Source organism: Trichosurus vulpecula, chromosome 3, assembly GCF_011100635.1.
Source record: "Trichosurus vulpecula isolate mTriVul1 chromosome 3, mTriVul1.pri, whole genome shotgun sequence".
Taxonomy (NCBI): domain Eukaryota; kingdom Metazoa; phylum Chordata; class Mammalia; order Diprotodontia; family Phalangeridae; genus Trichosurus; species Trichosurus vulpecula.
The window spans coordinates 411,881,064-411,897,084 of NC_050575.1; the positions used below are offsets into that span (position 1 = coordinate 411,881,064).

General features: G+C 42.1%; 1 protein-coding gene across 1 annotated transcript in view; it reads right to left on the reverse strand.

Moving 5' to 3' along the window:
• The window catches only part of TDRD15 (tudor domain containing 15), a 58,863-nt gene that overhangs the window by 5,365 nt on the left and 37,477 nt on the right, over window positions 1–16,021 (reverse strand). The window contains exon 4 of the mRNA XM_036750120.1: window positions 5,006–11,234. Within this exon, the coding sequence (XP_036606015.1) occupies window positions 5,006–11,234 (6,229 nt within the window). The remainder of the gene's footprint in view (window positions 1–5,005; window positions 11,235–16,021) is intronic.

Below are 16,021 nucleotides of genomic sequence, written 5' to 3' on the forward strand. Positions count from 1 at the left end.
TTGGAAAATGAAAAGTAGTGGAAAATATATCATTAAACATTTAATTTTTAAAAGTGAATAGTGGCTTGTAATCAGGACACTGCTTCTGAATTGCATCTATCATTTACCTAGAAGACACTGGGCCATTTCCTTGAGCTCTCCGGGCATCAGGCTCCTCATCTGTACAACGTGGGACTCAGACTTGGGGTGAATGTTGCTTTCCTGGTTCTGTTTGATGTGCCTTTCCATCTCTAGTAGTCTAGGACACCTAGATTCAAATTTGGGAACTGGCAACAATTGTAAGAAGTTAAAATGATCGAAGAAGTTGTCTAGCGGTCCAGTTTACTGTCAGTTAATACCAGTGACCAAAATAAGTAACATATAGTTTACTAACAAGCTAACACAGTGACACCAACACATTTCATCTCCATTCGAAAACATGGAAATCATTTGTGGGTCACCTACTTCACCGGGGAATGCTTTGCAAATCTTAAGGCACTTTATAAATGTGAGTTACTCTCATGTGCCCATAACGCCATGGGAAAAATATTTCCCAAAGATTTAAACAAGATTTCAATAGTCCTAAGTTCCTCATTCAGCTTTACAAACTAACCGACGTTCTAATAACAGCAGCTGGCTCGTAAAGTGTGCTTTACAAACACTAGTCCGTCACAGCAAAGCTGAGAGACAGGTGCTGCTGTTATTCCCACAATATAAGGAAACTGAGGCAGACAAGTAAAGTGACTTTCCCAGAATCACAGTAAGCATCTGAAGCAAGAGCTGAAATCAGGGCTTCCTAATTCAAAGTCCAGGACTCTATCCCTGTTTTAGCAATTGGCACTTTCTATATTTGATTTTTTAATAGCTATGAGCAACATCAAAACAGTAATTCAGACATTACCCATTCTGAATCCCAGGAATTTAAACAATTCCTAAAAAATAAACTGGATAAATGGAATTATTCCATGTAACCAAACAGCTGTAGATCCTTTTTTCATGGCCTCATTTACGCATTTCACAGCATAGCTAAGAAAGCTATGCCCTGAGGTGAGGGCCAGACCTGTGAACTTATCAACCTCAGCACTCCCAGACAAGGAAAGTCCAAGTACCAGAGCAGGCACCTCCTCTTCAGCCTGGAGCACTGAGCCATCATGCCAAGCTATCTATCCCATAAGCTGCCCAAGGTCCTGCTGCCAGATGTGTCAGAGGGCCAGCAGGCAAGCAGGACCGGAACACAGCTTCACTCACCTTAGAGAACTCTTTTTTAAGGATGCCAAGGATTTCAAGCATAAAAATAAATTCACTCAAAAATCCAAACTTGCCCTATATTCCAAATCTCCCCTAAGCAAAGGCATCTCCCCAAAGTAACAGGATGCTAGGGTTCTGAGGGATCACCGTCCAATTCTTCATTCCATACATATAAAAGCACAAACTGTTTTGACATGAGGCCCCAACTCACCCCAGGGCTATTTCATGGAGATCCTGTGAAATGCCAGAAAGAAGAAAGGGTACAAAGAAGGGTCTACTTGGCACCTAGAATGAAGACACTATCAATGAGGTAAGCGCAAACAATGAACACAGCACATCCACTCATTTTACACATCTAAGGAGGAAGGGAGGGCAAAAGTCCTAAAAGATCATCACAAGGTCTTGGTGAGGTGTCCAGGTGACTGATGAGCGAGAACCTCTTTGAGACAAGGAGACAAAGGATGGAGCTGCAAAGGAGGCAGTTGCTCTCCTCTTCCACCCTCCACTCACAAGTTCCAAAACAGGAGGATGGGAGTCCTCTGTCTTCACTTTGAAGGGGAGCTCCCGGATAAGCTGGAGACACACATGTGAGACAAAGAGAAAGACCAACAGAGGGAGCAGCTGCAGGGAGCAGGCCGGCAGCTGACAGCAGGCCTTGTCAGCAAACTCCATGAGCAAAGTCTTCCCAAACCCCCAGGACTCTGGAAGCAGCAGCGTAGCTGCCTTTGCCTCACATGCCTCTCCATCAATGGACTGCAAGGCGACCAACCTCTCACAGTCACTGTAGGCACCGGTGGGATGCAGCCTCCGTGGACCGTTTGAGCAAACTCCCTAGCAAAGTCTCCTGCATGAAGAATGACAGGGGACCTCCGGAGTGCAGCCCCACAGGGCTACCCCAAGAACCTAAGACTCCTATTGGATGTTTTATACCAGCTCATCAGTTTCACATTCAGTGTGTAATCTCTATCATGATTACTAAGCCTTTTAGATAGTGTTCTCTTTTACTTTTATTAAGTAATGTGATAGGAACATAATGTAGGTTAAAGATTCTAGAACTTCTAAAAACTCAATAAACACCTATTTTGGCTTAATTATGGAGTCAGCTTCTCAGGAGCCAACCCTGGCATGGAGCACTAGGGCCAGCTCAGGTGGTCCTGGGACTTCAGACCATTGCAGGGCACAGTGCTCATATCAATCCTGGGATGAATTTCCACCCCCAAGGCAGTTACCTCTTTGTTTTATACAAGAATCTCCACTCTTGGAATACACTGCATCTGAATAACCAGTCAAGAGGCCGATAAGTTCAGGTTATGAGAAAAGTACCCTCTAAAGGGAAGGAAAGGTCTCAACTCTAAAACGCAGACAAATGAAGTGAGCTGGAGAAGGCCAGAACTGGAGCTAGAAGTCAAAGGCTGTTATCTCTAGAGAAAAGGAAAGAGGGGAGGCAGAGAATCATTCCAGGTTTTTACCATCTTACTGAGTTGGTCTGTGTATAGAGCCCCACTGCTCTGAATCTCAAGCACAAGGAGAGCGTCCCCCTCAGAGTTCTACAAAGGCTCAGGAATAAAAAAAGGTTGTGAGTAAATTGGTCTCGGCCCTAAACGTTTCAGGGAGCTTGGAAAGGAGCTTTTGGAGGTAAACCTCCCCTCCCCAGATCCTCATCCAGAGTTTTTGGTGGTTTCTGTCTAACCCTGAGCTCCCATACAAACAACCTAATAATGCACATTCCCCCTCGGATTACCTGGGTTTGAGGACACCTTCCACGCAAAGACCTCAGGAACTAACAAGATACAGAAGCATAGAAAAAAGACATCTCCAACTGCCCGTCCAGTAGACATCCCAAACTCAACATGTCCAAAACTGATTCATGATTTTTCCCCCAAACCTTTCCCTGCCATGACTGTCGAGGGCAGTGCCCTCCTCCCAGTCCTTCAGGCTACCAACCTGAGTGGCATCCTGGGCCCCCAGATCCAACATGGTGCCAAGGCCTGTCATTTCACCCCCTCCCTTCTCTCCTCTAACACTGGTCCCATCTTGGTGCAGGGCCCTGGTCACCTCACACCTGGATTATTGCAACGGCCTCAAGTACCTCCACACTCAGCCACCAAAGTGATCTTTCCAGAGGCAGCCAGTGAGCACCACAGCACACAGAGTCCTAGGCCTAGAGTCAGGCAGACCCCAGTCCTAATCCAGCCTCAGATACCTACTAGCTGTATGACCCTGGGCAAGTAGGTCACTGAACTTGTCTGCCTCCATTTCCTCCCAGGGTTGTTGCAAAGATTAAATGCAAATATCAGTAAAAAAAAAAAAAACATTCAGACCACTGCCTGACACACAGTAAATGCTGAATAAATGCTAGCTTTTCTCCCTTCCTTCCCTCCTAAAGACAGATCGATGTCACACACACCCTTTCCATAAACTTTGGTGGTTCTCTACGACCTCCAGGATCAAATATAAAATCTTCTCTTTGGCATTCAAAGCCCCTCAAAACCTGCCCACCCACTGCATTTCCCCAGTCTTCTCAGACCTTACACCCCCCCCACCTCCCCCCAACACATTCTACAACCCAGTGACACTGAGCTCCGTACTCTTACTTGCCCAAGACCCTCCATCTCACCATCCTAAGAATTCACTCCGGCTGCACCCCCCATGTCTGGAATGCTCCCTCTCCCTCCCCCTCCGTTTCCTGGCTTCCTTCAAGCGCCAGCTAAAATCTCTCCTTCTATGGGTTGCCTTTCTCGGTTCCCCTCAAGGCCAGTGTCTATGCTTTGATGGGACTTCCCATTTCTCCTGTATGGAGAATATTTGTCCATAATTTGTATAGATTGTCTTTCCCCACTGGATGGGGAGCTCCTGCAAAGCAAGGACTTCCCTTGTACCCCCAGCACTTAGCATATGTGCCTGGCACGCAGCAGGCACTTACTAAATGCTGACTGGCAACAGCCAAGTTCTGGTTAATCCTCATGGTTTGTGCCCCAAATGCCCTTCTCCTCACTTCCTTCTCGCTGCCCTCCCACAATGAGTATGGAGGTGAAGGCTAGCACAATGAGCCCGCAGGCACAATGTGAGCTCCTCTTCAAAGTTACATGGGGGAGCGCATTCGCCAGAAGAGACAGACCTTCTGCCTCTGGGGCATCTCCTTCACATCTTTGGGATCAGGAACATGGCAAGGAAAAGGGGTTTTTTTAAGGCACTGAAAAGCAAGGAAAAAATAATTTCCTCACACAGCTATCCACAATTCTCTTTAAGAGGCTTTTTTCCATTCTCTTTCAGCTTATGAGATTATGCAAGAGAGAAAGAGACAATATGAGCAGCAAATCTCCCTAATGGCGACCTGTACGCAACAAGTCTAAAATACACTTCTTCTGGAAATGAAGACCATCTCCAACTAAGGAGGGCTACCAGCCAGAAAATAATGATGGAAGTTATAATCACAATGTTAATACAGATGGCCATATTTTATGATTCCTTCCTCAATATTCTGTATGAAAATGGAATTTTCTCAACTGAACTCTTTTTTAGAGGGACTCTATTTAAAGAACTTTACGGAAAATCTTTGTGGGAAAGTGAAGACTCATTTTATAACACAAATTAAACATTCCCCAATGTGTCCATTTCATAAATTCAGATTTTTATATGTTTAATTTTGTTATACAAACCAGACCTTTATGTGGTCTGTATTCACATTGTGTATGTGAACTTCTTTTAAAAAGCCCAAGTTAAACTTCAAACATGATGCATAAAGTGGTACTTAAGTAGTAATAACATAGTTACTTACTGTTTGAATTTTCTTCTAGTACCATTTCTTCATTGATGTTCAATGCTTTTATTCTGGTACAAAGGTTGTATGTTTTCCATATTCCTCCTGGTGGTAGGTTTTCAGGAATATTTTTGCTACAACTAGGTTCATCCCTCAAGTGATTATGCTGTTCCCAAAATGTATTTCTCTCACAGGTCTCAAACTTTATACTTTTAGATTTGTTTTTTTCATTTCCAGCTTTCTTCCTCAGGGTTAAGTTTCTGGAATGAAAACAAGTACCAGGGGTGGCCTTCCCAAAAATATTTTTGTAGACATCTTTCCATGGAATAAATTTCCACTGCTGTGGTCTCGCTTGCCCCGTACATGTCAAAAGTACATTTTCGTTCAGGGAAACCTTATCTAATAGTGGATGAAAGTGCCTTCCCTGCAACTTATACTCAATTTTGGTAGACTGGATGCTATCCACTGCCACAAAATTAGCCTCCTCTTTAGAAAAGACTGCATGCCCAGCTACCACTAGCAAGTCTGCTAGGCGGTTCTTCCCGTGTATGACCTCGACTTCCAGTTTTGTGCCAGGGCTATACTCTTGAAACTGAAAGAACAAGCCTGGCTTGCTCAGTAAGTCTTGAAAAAAAGCTTTTGCAGCCTCCTCCCAGTGGTCCCCATTAGCAGGCAGTATGCCAGATAAGGCACAGCGGTAAGTCAACCGTGGCAAACACAAAAGCTCCTCAGGAATGACTTTGAGGTTAGTATACGCTGAAAGGGGAATACAGACAGAAAATCCATAGTCCATAAACAGAAGCAGCACAGACTGAGTGGAGACTTCAGAAATTTCCACCCTATTCCATTGGTCTTCCCACCCATATCTGAACAAACAAGTGGACCCTGGAATAACCAGCTGTGGGGGGAGGGTGGGTAGGTGATCAGGCAGAGCCAAAAGCAGCCTGCACAGAGATGTCATGGTGTCAAAGAAGTCCTCTGGCTGCACACAGAAGTCAGAGGGGTCAGAAATGGCCGTGGCGAAGCCTCTATACTGTTGGCCGCTCTGAAGAGGAGCCCACCTAACGGGGTTCACTCTGAAGGATGTCACAGGGCTCTCCAATTCCACACTAAGACTCTCTGAATGATTCTGCTTGCTCTCCTCACTCTGACTAACTCTCAAGTTTAGGTATTCCAATAGCAACAGGCCATCCACCAAGATCTCTACTTCCCAGGCAGCACTGAGATAGCGGAGGAACAGAATTTTTATTTCCAAGTGTGCAAACAAGTGTGCTATAGATTCAAACGACATCTTTCTGGCATTTTCAATCCAAATCCATTTGCAAGGCACAGCCTGTTGGGAAATGCTTCTGATCTCCTGGCCGAGCTCCTTAGTCCCCAGCAAAGGCACCACTTCATAGCGGCCACAGTCTAGCAAATAAACGAGCATCTTCTCTTCTCCCAAACACTTCTCCACCTTGGCACGGCACCACGACGCTGTGATTCTGGATTTTGTCAAGCACTCTAAACCTTCTTCTATATTTTCCACAGGAAGGAAAGGGTTTTCCTTGGCTTCTTTAACTATCAAGGAAAGCAAGCTGGATGACACTTGTGCATTTTTACTTAGTTTCACAGAGAAGTTGCCACCTTTTGAAACGTGAAGTATCTCAGCCTTCTCAAGCTGTCCAGGCTTTAACTCAGGACTTGGGATTTTAGCTGGTTGGTAGCAGGATGCTCTAGGGCATTTACTTTCATCTGACCTTTTCTTCTCTTTACTATCAATACCCAGACTCATTCTTTTAGAGAGAGTTTCAGACGTTTTTGATACTTTCTCTCGCTTCTTTGAACATGCTATCCATTTCATCATTTCATTAACAACACACTTCTTATCACAAATAATATTTACTTCCCATTTTTGCTCATGCTTCTTCAAAAACTCACAAGAAATTAATTTGTTATTTACTTTTTCAGCAAAGTAAGCTATGGTTTTGCTGTCCCACAATTCATCGGGCTCATTATATCTTACTCCACTGAGAAAAGAATGAAGGCCAAGCTGGGGAACAGTCAAAAATTTCCTATCAAGTTCATGGATTTGGGACAAATTTACAGTTTCTGTATTACCATAGTCGATAAATTCCACTTCAAAAGAATTCCTTGATACAACGTTCTTAATCACTGCTCTATATAAGGTATTATCAGCAGCATACTTTGCAACCACGAGATCTCCCACTGAAAGTGCAATCGGTTTACTCTCCCTGTCCAGATCTCCCACCTCTCTGTTTAGTTCTCTTTCAAGTTTAAAGATTAAGTCTTCATTCTCAACAAGCTGAATGTGGAAGCTTGCTGGACTCCATATATTAGATACGTAGCCCTTAACCTTGACATTCAGGTGGACAGGAAGAGGAGGAAGGTCTGAGATGTGGGGTCTTGCCATACTCTCTGCTCTTGATGGAGTCACGCCCTGTCTAGCTATGCAAGTTTCTGATGAGGCACGTACTGGTTTTCCTTTACTAACGAAGTCAAGGTGGGAAGCAGATCCAGGACTAGTTTTTCCATTTGTATTTTTTGGTCGTTCCTTTGAAGGCTTGCTTTCTATAACAGGCTCAATCTGAAAAGAGGCTGTTGATTTTAAAAGTGTAATACGTGTATCTTTGGAATTCACAATCGGATCTACTTTGTTTTCAAGATACCTGGGATAACTGGTTTTAGTCATGGGAGAAGGGCAGCGGTATACTTTGTCTTTGGATGATACTCTACTCAACATTTTATTTTCATATTTCTTATTAAACTTCTCCATGCATTTTCCTTGGTCCTTTTTGTTCCCATAAACTTGAAGTAAAGTTTTAACTTTCTGATTTATCTGCTGATTTCCATCATACAGTTCCAAGCCAAGCTGGGCATCTGAATCTCTAGACACAATCACTGCTTTCAGTGGTTTTCCCAAAAAGTTTTCTTCAAACCACATGTTGATTTCTGCTGGAATGTCCACATCCCTAAGGTCTGAGAGATAGCACTTTATTGCCTGCATAGGCGTAAAAAGCAACTCTGGGGAGTGGTCTAAAATAGGCATTAATTTATTTCCTTCTACTATTTGTTTATTTCCAAAGTCCACAAAGTATACCAGTAAGCAGGATGATGAATCCACAGGAGATACTATCGCTCTGTAAAAGAAACCATCTTCCAAGTACCTAGATAAACATAATCTTGTTTTGCCATCAAATTTTGGATAATTTGAGAGGTTATTAATCTCTGCAATTTTTGCTGCTATTACCTCCAGACTCTGACTATTTCTCCTCAGTTGACAATAAAACTTTTTCGGACTTTGGATGTGGGATATATATACCTCTTCTTCACTTCCAATTTTTAAGTTAAAAGAAGAATAGCAGAAACTGTAAAGGCTCACTGATGCTGGCAAGTACTTTAAAAAGGCACTGTGTTGTGCACAGCCACAATTGACCAGAAATTCTTGAGCACTGATGAATGGAGTTTGCAAGTCGACTATGTTGCACAGACAATTTGGGTGTATTAAAACCAAAGCATAGATGATACAAGTCAACTGTCCATCGTATGAAGAAATAAAGTTTCCAAAGTCTATGCAAGACTTTGTTGTCCAATTGAATGATTCAGAATTAACAGGTTCAATTAAATTGTTAAGACTACATCTAAATGCTTGACCCTCTAAAATAAGAAAATCTGGGTTAATAGCACAAAGATCATTAATTAAGATTCTTTCCTGATTACCATAGTCAACAAATATGACATTCACTTCTCTGGGAGACACTTGAGTCAGAACAGCTGCTCGGTACCACTGGCCATCTTTCGCATACCTGGCAACGCAGGCCACCTGCCCTTCTTGATAAGGGTCCCTGTGGGTCCCATAATACCTCTGCATCCGCTCCATGAGCAGCATCAGTGCTGGTAACTTACTCCGCAGTTGGCAAGAAAAGTCTCCAGGGCAAGAGAAATACGAACACTTCACATCAATGATGGTTCCGGGCTTGAACACATATTCTTTGTATGGATGGAGAGGCTCGTTTGTCCCAGATACATGCCCTAGATTTCTGGGGAAAGGCTTTTCCGACCCTGTGAAGGCAGCAACTGAGAATTCTGACTTGCTCACAGAACTGTGGATAGATTTGGCTAAAAGAGGTTGCTTGGCTTGTGCAACTACAAGGTTGTGCTCAGGTTTTAAATTTGGTCCTAAAACATCTGCTCCAAGTTTTGGAAGACATTCTGGTTTTACTTCCCAACATTCTGCATAACCAGCTTGTACCATAAGACCAACAACATTAACTTTCCCAGAGGCCTCCGTGCACTGTACGTCAACAGTATACTTGTCATTTTTCTTGGCTACAACGTGAAGCAGGAGTGCTTTGTCAAACACTGTCTTTTTAAAAAAATCTGTTGCTTTCTTCACCCATATATCTTCTGTGGGATACGCATGAGCCAGTGAACAGCACATAGCTAATGCTGGTAATTCACAAAATTCTTGTAGCAAAATTTTTACATCATAAAATGGTACAGACTCAGTATTTCCAAAATCCAAAAAATAAACATTGATCTTATAACCATTAACTTCAGTGATGACAGCTCTATAAAAATGCATGTCCTTGTTATACCGAGCACAACAAAATAATCCAGGCTCTGGTTTTTTGAGAATCATTTCTTCCTTCTCACAAGAATCATACAATTCTCCTATCTTCTTCATTAAGTCTTGGAATCTGTTTTGATGATCATTTGTGCGTACCCAGAAATTTGATGGGTTCAGTACGTACTCCACAAAAGCCACGTAGGCAGAATTTACTTTCATTTCTACTGTCTTCCAGCATACAGTCACCTTTGATAAAGGGTCTTTTTCCAACGCAGAGTTTAATGGTTCTGAATTGCCTGTAAAACTCTCCTCCTCAGGACTGTTTCTGAGAGAGGGCTTCCCATCTCCCAAAGGCTGAGAAGTTTCTTCCTCCAACATCAGGCTTTGTGGCAGAGGGCGTCTGTTTGCCAGCAGCAAGTTCTTAGGGCTCATCACAAGTTCTTGACTATAGAAGGTCACATAATACAAACGCTCCTCAGGATCAAAGCGATCAATATATGCAAACATCATCTGCCCTAACAAAGCTCGTTTAAACAACTGAAGTTGAAAATTCCTGACGTCTCTGTCTGGATTGCTGAAATGTGACAGAGAACAAGGGAATGAAAACAGCGGCCCTAAACTGAACTCTTGCTTCAGTTTCTTCACGTACCTGGAGGGCACAGCTTCGCTGTTGCCCAAGTCCATGAACCAGATTCTCACTTGGTCGTGAGGCAGGAGCTGCTGGAGGACCCCTCTGTACCACTGCCTATCTCTCCTCTTGGCGACACAAAGCAGCCCAAAATTGTCACTTGGAGGATTCTTCTCTCTGCTGATCGCTTCGTAGTGCAAAGACATTGTTGTTGTTAAGTTTTCCAGCTCCGGCAACCACTTCGTTAAGTGACAATAAAATCTACTGGGACTGACTGCAGAAGCAATTTTCACACTCTTCATACAGTTAACAGGCAGAGACTGCTGCAAGTTATCTAGGACATGCTGATAATTAGGTGAAATCTCCTTACTGCTACATGAAGAGCTGGGCCTTTTATATTGTTGCTGCAGCAGATCTGGCATTTGGGAACTAGAGGGATTAGGAGGAAATTCTTTTAACATTTCTATAATAAGATGAAATGAACCTCCATCAACAAGCCTTCCTAACTGCAGTTCAAGAAGATCAGAGATGATTCTTGGCACCTCCAGAAGAACCATTTGATGAGGCAGAATGGCCTGCACGTGTCCCTTCACTTGGAGTCCTACTAATGACATGAAGTAATTTAAAGCCTTGGGAGACCATTTCTCCCCAAGAGGGAGTATGTTGGCAAAAACACCAACTGCCATCCTTGGAGGGAGTTCAAATAAGTTTTCACTTGCAGAAGCCACATGGGTAGCACTAACTCTTAGCTCTTTTCCACAATCTATGAGAAACACTTTATAGAACTGGTTTTTATTTTCCACTACTTGTCCCCTATGCCATTCTCCAGAATCTTTTTCTTCTACCAAACAAAACTCACCTACGCCAACATTATCACATGCTTTGGGAATGTGCTGGATTTCACTGTGCAATATGTGATAGTCAAATTCACATTCAACATCATATCTGCCCTGAAATTTCACCAAAATTTCCTTGGCAAGACATTCTATGTGAGAGATCTTCAGAGCCATGTCCAAGGATGGTGGGAATGGAGGCTTAGAATTCATTGTCTGTAAAACAAAAATTAAAGAAGGAATTAATTTCTGAAGAAGCCAACTTAGGAGAGAGGATCCTGGAAAGATGGCAGTATAAGGCATGAAATTACCTGGCTTTCCTAAATTCCTCCCAAAAAATATAAAATAATGCCTCAAAGTGAACTTAGAGCAGCAGAAACAGTGAAGACAACTTTGGAGGACATTAGGAAGGACCCTACCTCCTCTCAAGATGTTGTTTTGACCACACTGAAGTGCAGATACCTCCATAGAGACATTGTTGAATCAATAAACAAGCTGGGGTACAGCACGAGTGTTGGAAGGCAGCCTCGGCTTCAGGAACTTTCACCTCACTGACAGGGTGGGACAGTGTGGGAATCAAACAGATGTCAGGGGAAGACTATCTTGCACAGCCCTCCATTGGCTCTGGACACCAGGCCCAGGTACACTGACCAGACAGGGTCCTAGGCTGTGGCTGTGGGTGAGGAGAGCACATATACATAATGAGTGCAGTCACAAAGGGTTGGGGACCCTGCTGGCTGTGGGCACTCGAAGGAGAGCAAAGTCCCTCGTTTTGGTCCAGGACAGAGCAGTGCACTGAGGCTTGCAGCTGCGGGAGAGACTACAGAGAACAAAAGTGTTTGCTATGACAGCACTGCTGAAGGACCTGGTCGTGGCTCATGGGCAGAGAGGAGTACCTGAAGTCAGGTCCCTAGGTGGTGGTCAGAAAACAACAGCACAAAAAACCTAAAACCTGAGATATTATCCCCCACCTCGGGACTAGAGTGCCAGACCCTGACACAAAGACAAGAAATATGCCACTTTAAAAAAAAAGAGTAGGCAAAAAAGAAAGAACCCTCCCATAGGTAGCTACTATGGTGATAGAAAATCTGAGTTCAAACTCAGAAGAAGACATTGAAGTTAAAACAGCTACTTCTATCGCAAAGAAAACAGCAGCACAAAAAGAGTTTTTGGAAGAGTTTAAAAAGACCTTTAATAATCAAATAAGAGAGGCTGAGAAAAAAATAGGAAAAAAAAAACAAGAGCCATGAAAGGAAATTATGAAAACAAAGTCAACCAACTGGAAAGAGATCCAAAAACTCATGGAAGAAAATAACGCCTTTAAAATCAGAATTGGGCAAGGGGAAGCTGATAACTTCATATGACACCAAGAAATAATAAAAGAAAATCAAAAGAATAAAGAAAATGTGAAACATCTCATTAGAAAAACAACTAACCTGAAAAACAGATCAAGGAGAGACAGATAACTTAATTGTTGGACTCTCTGAAAGTTACACTTACACTATACTTCAAGAAATTAAGGAAAGTTGCCCTGAAGTTTTAGAATGAGAGGGTAAAATAGAAATTGAAAAAATATATACCCATCACCACCAAAAAAGAGACAGGAAGATGAAAAATCACAAGAGCATTACAGCTACGATTCAAAGCTCCCAGGTCAAGTAAAAACTACTACAAGAAACTAGAAAAAATTTTAATATGTAATCCTGAATGGAAAAAAAGGATATCTAATGAACTAAGGACTTGCAGGTATTTGTGAAGAAAGGACCAAAACTGAACGGAAAATTGGACCTACTAGATTCAGGAGAAATACAAGAAAGTACACATTAAAGGATTTAATAAGGTCTGAATGTTAACTTCTAATATGGGAAAACGTTACCTACAACTCTTAAGAATGTTATCATTATTTGAGCAGCTTGAAAGAACAGACATAGATATAAAGCTTAGGGCTGAATCAAGTATGATGGGATGATCCCAAAAAACAAAACTGGATAGGCAGGGGTAAAATGGAGCAATTATCTCATACAAATGAGACATGAATAGAAAAACTATTACAGTGGAGGCAAGACAGGATGGAGGGCTGGTAGTACTGGAACCTTATTCTCATCAGGACTAGGTTAAAGAGGGAAAAACATATACCTCTAGAACGATACAAAAGTCTTCTTAACTTAGAGAAATAGGAGGTTGAGGGGATAGGATAAGGGACTTTTAGAAGGGTAGGTAAATTAAGGAACAGGAGGGGGAGAAGAGAAGGGAGGGATTCTTAGAAGAGGTGCAGGATTAGGGAGGGAATTAGATATTCAAGGACATTTAGGGTAAAAAGAGAAGGATAAATAATGACAAAAAACAGGATGGAAGGAAATGCACAATTAGTAATTATAACTTTGAATGTGAACAGGATGGACTCCCCCATAAAATAGAAACAGAGAGGTGAATGGATTAAAAACCAGGATCCCCCCCATAATATGTAAATTATGAGAAACACGTTTTAAGATGACAGATATACATAGAGTAAAAATAAAAGGACAGAATAGAATTTACTATGCTTCAACTGATGTAAAAAAAAAAAAGCAGGGGTGGCAATCATGATCTCAGACTAAGTTAAAGCTAAATGAGATTTAATTAAAATAAACAGGGAAACCACATTATGATAAAGTGGCACAGATAATGAAGTAATCAATACTAAGCCTATAGGCACCAGAAGCTATAGCACACAAATTTTTTAAATGAAAAGCTAAATGAATTACAGGTGGAAATAAGATAGCAAAACTATAAAAGTAAAGAAACTCAACTTTCCCCTCTCAGAAATTGATAAATACTTTCCCCTTAACCAAAAATAAGAAAGAAGCTAAGGAGATGAATAGGATCTTAGATAAGCAACTGTTTATGACAGATATCTGGAGAGAATTGAATGGGAACAGAAAATAATATCTTTTTCTCCATAGTACATGGTACTTTCACAAAAACTGACCATATGGGGCAGCTACGTGGCACAGTAAATTGAATACTGACCCTGGAGTCTGGAGGACCTGAGTTCAAATCCAGCCTACTTGTGTGACCTTGTGCAAGCCACTTAACCCCAATTGCCTCACCTCCCCCCCTCAAAAAAAAACCTGACTATATATTAGGACACAAAATCTTTATAGTAAAATGCAGAAAAGCAGAAATATTAAATGCATCCTTTTCAGATTATAATGCAAAGAATATGTACTTAATAAGGGACAATGAAAATGAATTAAAAATTGGATCACAGGGGCCAAGATGGTGGCTGGAAAACAGGGACTCACTTAAGCTCTCCCCTAAATCCCTACAAACACCTATAAAATGACTCTAAATAAATTCTAGAGCCACATAACCCACTAAATAACAGAAGAAAGCAGGTCTCCAGCCCAGTAGAGCCTGGATAGTTGCTGGAAAGGGTGTACACACCATACTGGGAGTAGAGCACAGCCCAGTGCGGGCCACGCCAGGACAAACCAGGCCTCAGGACCATGAATCACTAAGCTGCGGCAGTTACCAGACTTCTCAACCCACAAATGCCAAAGACTACGGAGGTCAGTGGGAAAACTGCTGGATCTGGGTGAGAGAAGTGTATGGCCTGGCCCCAGCCCTGGGGGCTGCAGCAGGATGCTCTGGAGGCTGCTTCCAGAGCTCTAGCAGCAGTTGCTTCCGGAAACTCTGGCTCACACAGTCCGAAGAATCAAGCGGCAGATGACAGTGGGAGAGCTTTGCTGGTGCAGAGGCAGGGTTCTTTTGCTTTGCCCTGATAGGATCTGGGTCACAGTTCTGGCTGGCAGTTCTTGGGGGAGGAGGAGTACTGGTATGGCAGAGCTTGCAGTGACTGTAGAGTAGAAGCAGTCATACCCAGACAAAAAGCAGTCATACCCTGACAAAAAGTTCAAAGGTCAAGCAGCTGGCTGGGAAAATGAACAAGCAGCGTAAAAGGACTCAGACTCAAGACTATAGAATGGTTTTTTGGTGACAAAGAAGATCAAAACATACAGCCAGAAGAAGTCAACAAACTGAAAAAGCCTATATCAAAAGCCTCCAAGAAAAAAATATGAATTGGTCTCAGGCCATGGAAGAGCTCAAAAAGGATTTGGAAAATCAAGTAAGAGAAGTAGAGGAAAAATTGGGAAGAGAAATGAGAGTGATGCCAAAAAATCATGAAAACAAGTCAACAACTTGCTAAAGGAGACCCAAAAAAATACAGAAGAAAATAGCACCTTAAAAAATAGCCTAACTCAAATGGCAAAAAAAATCTAAAAAGCCAATGAGGAGAAGAATGCCTTAAAAATGCAGAATTAGCCAAATGGAAAAGGAGGTCCAAAAAACCACTGAAGAAAATACCACCTTAAAAAATTAGAATGAAGCAAGTGGAAGCTAGTGACTTGATGAGAAATCAAGAAATTATAAAACAGAACCAAAGGAATGAAAAAGTGGAAGACAATGTGAAATATCTCATTGGAAAAACCACTGACCTGGAAAATAGATCCAGGAGAGAGAATTTAAAAATTATTGAACTACGTGAAAGCCATGATCAAAAAAAGAGCCTAGATATTATCTTTCAAGAAATTATCAAGGAGAACTGCCCTGATATTCTACAGCCAGAGGGTAAAATAGAAATTGAAAGAATCCACAGATCGCTTCCTCAAAAAGATCCCAAAAAGAAAACTCCTAGGAACACTGTTGCCAAATTCTGGAGCTCCCAGATCAAGGAGAAAATACTACAAGCAGCCAGAAAGAAACAATTTGAATACTGTGGAAAAACAATCAGGATAACATAGGATCTAGCAGCTTCCACATTAAGGGACCAGAGGGCTTAGAATACGATATTCCAGAGGTCAATGGAGCTAGGATTAAAACCAAGAATCACCTACCCAGCAAAACTGAGTATAGCACTCCAGGGCAAAATATGGACTTTCAATAGAAGAGGACTTTCAAGCTTTCTTGATGAAAAGACTAGAGCTGAGTAGAAAATTTGACTTTCAAATATAAGAATCAAG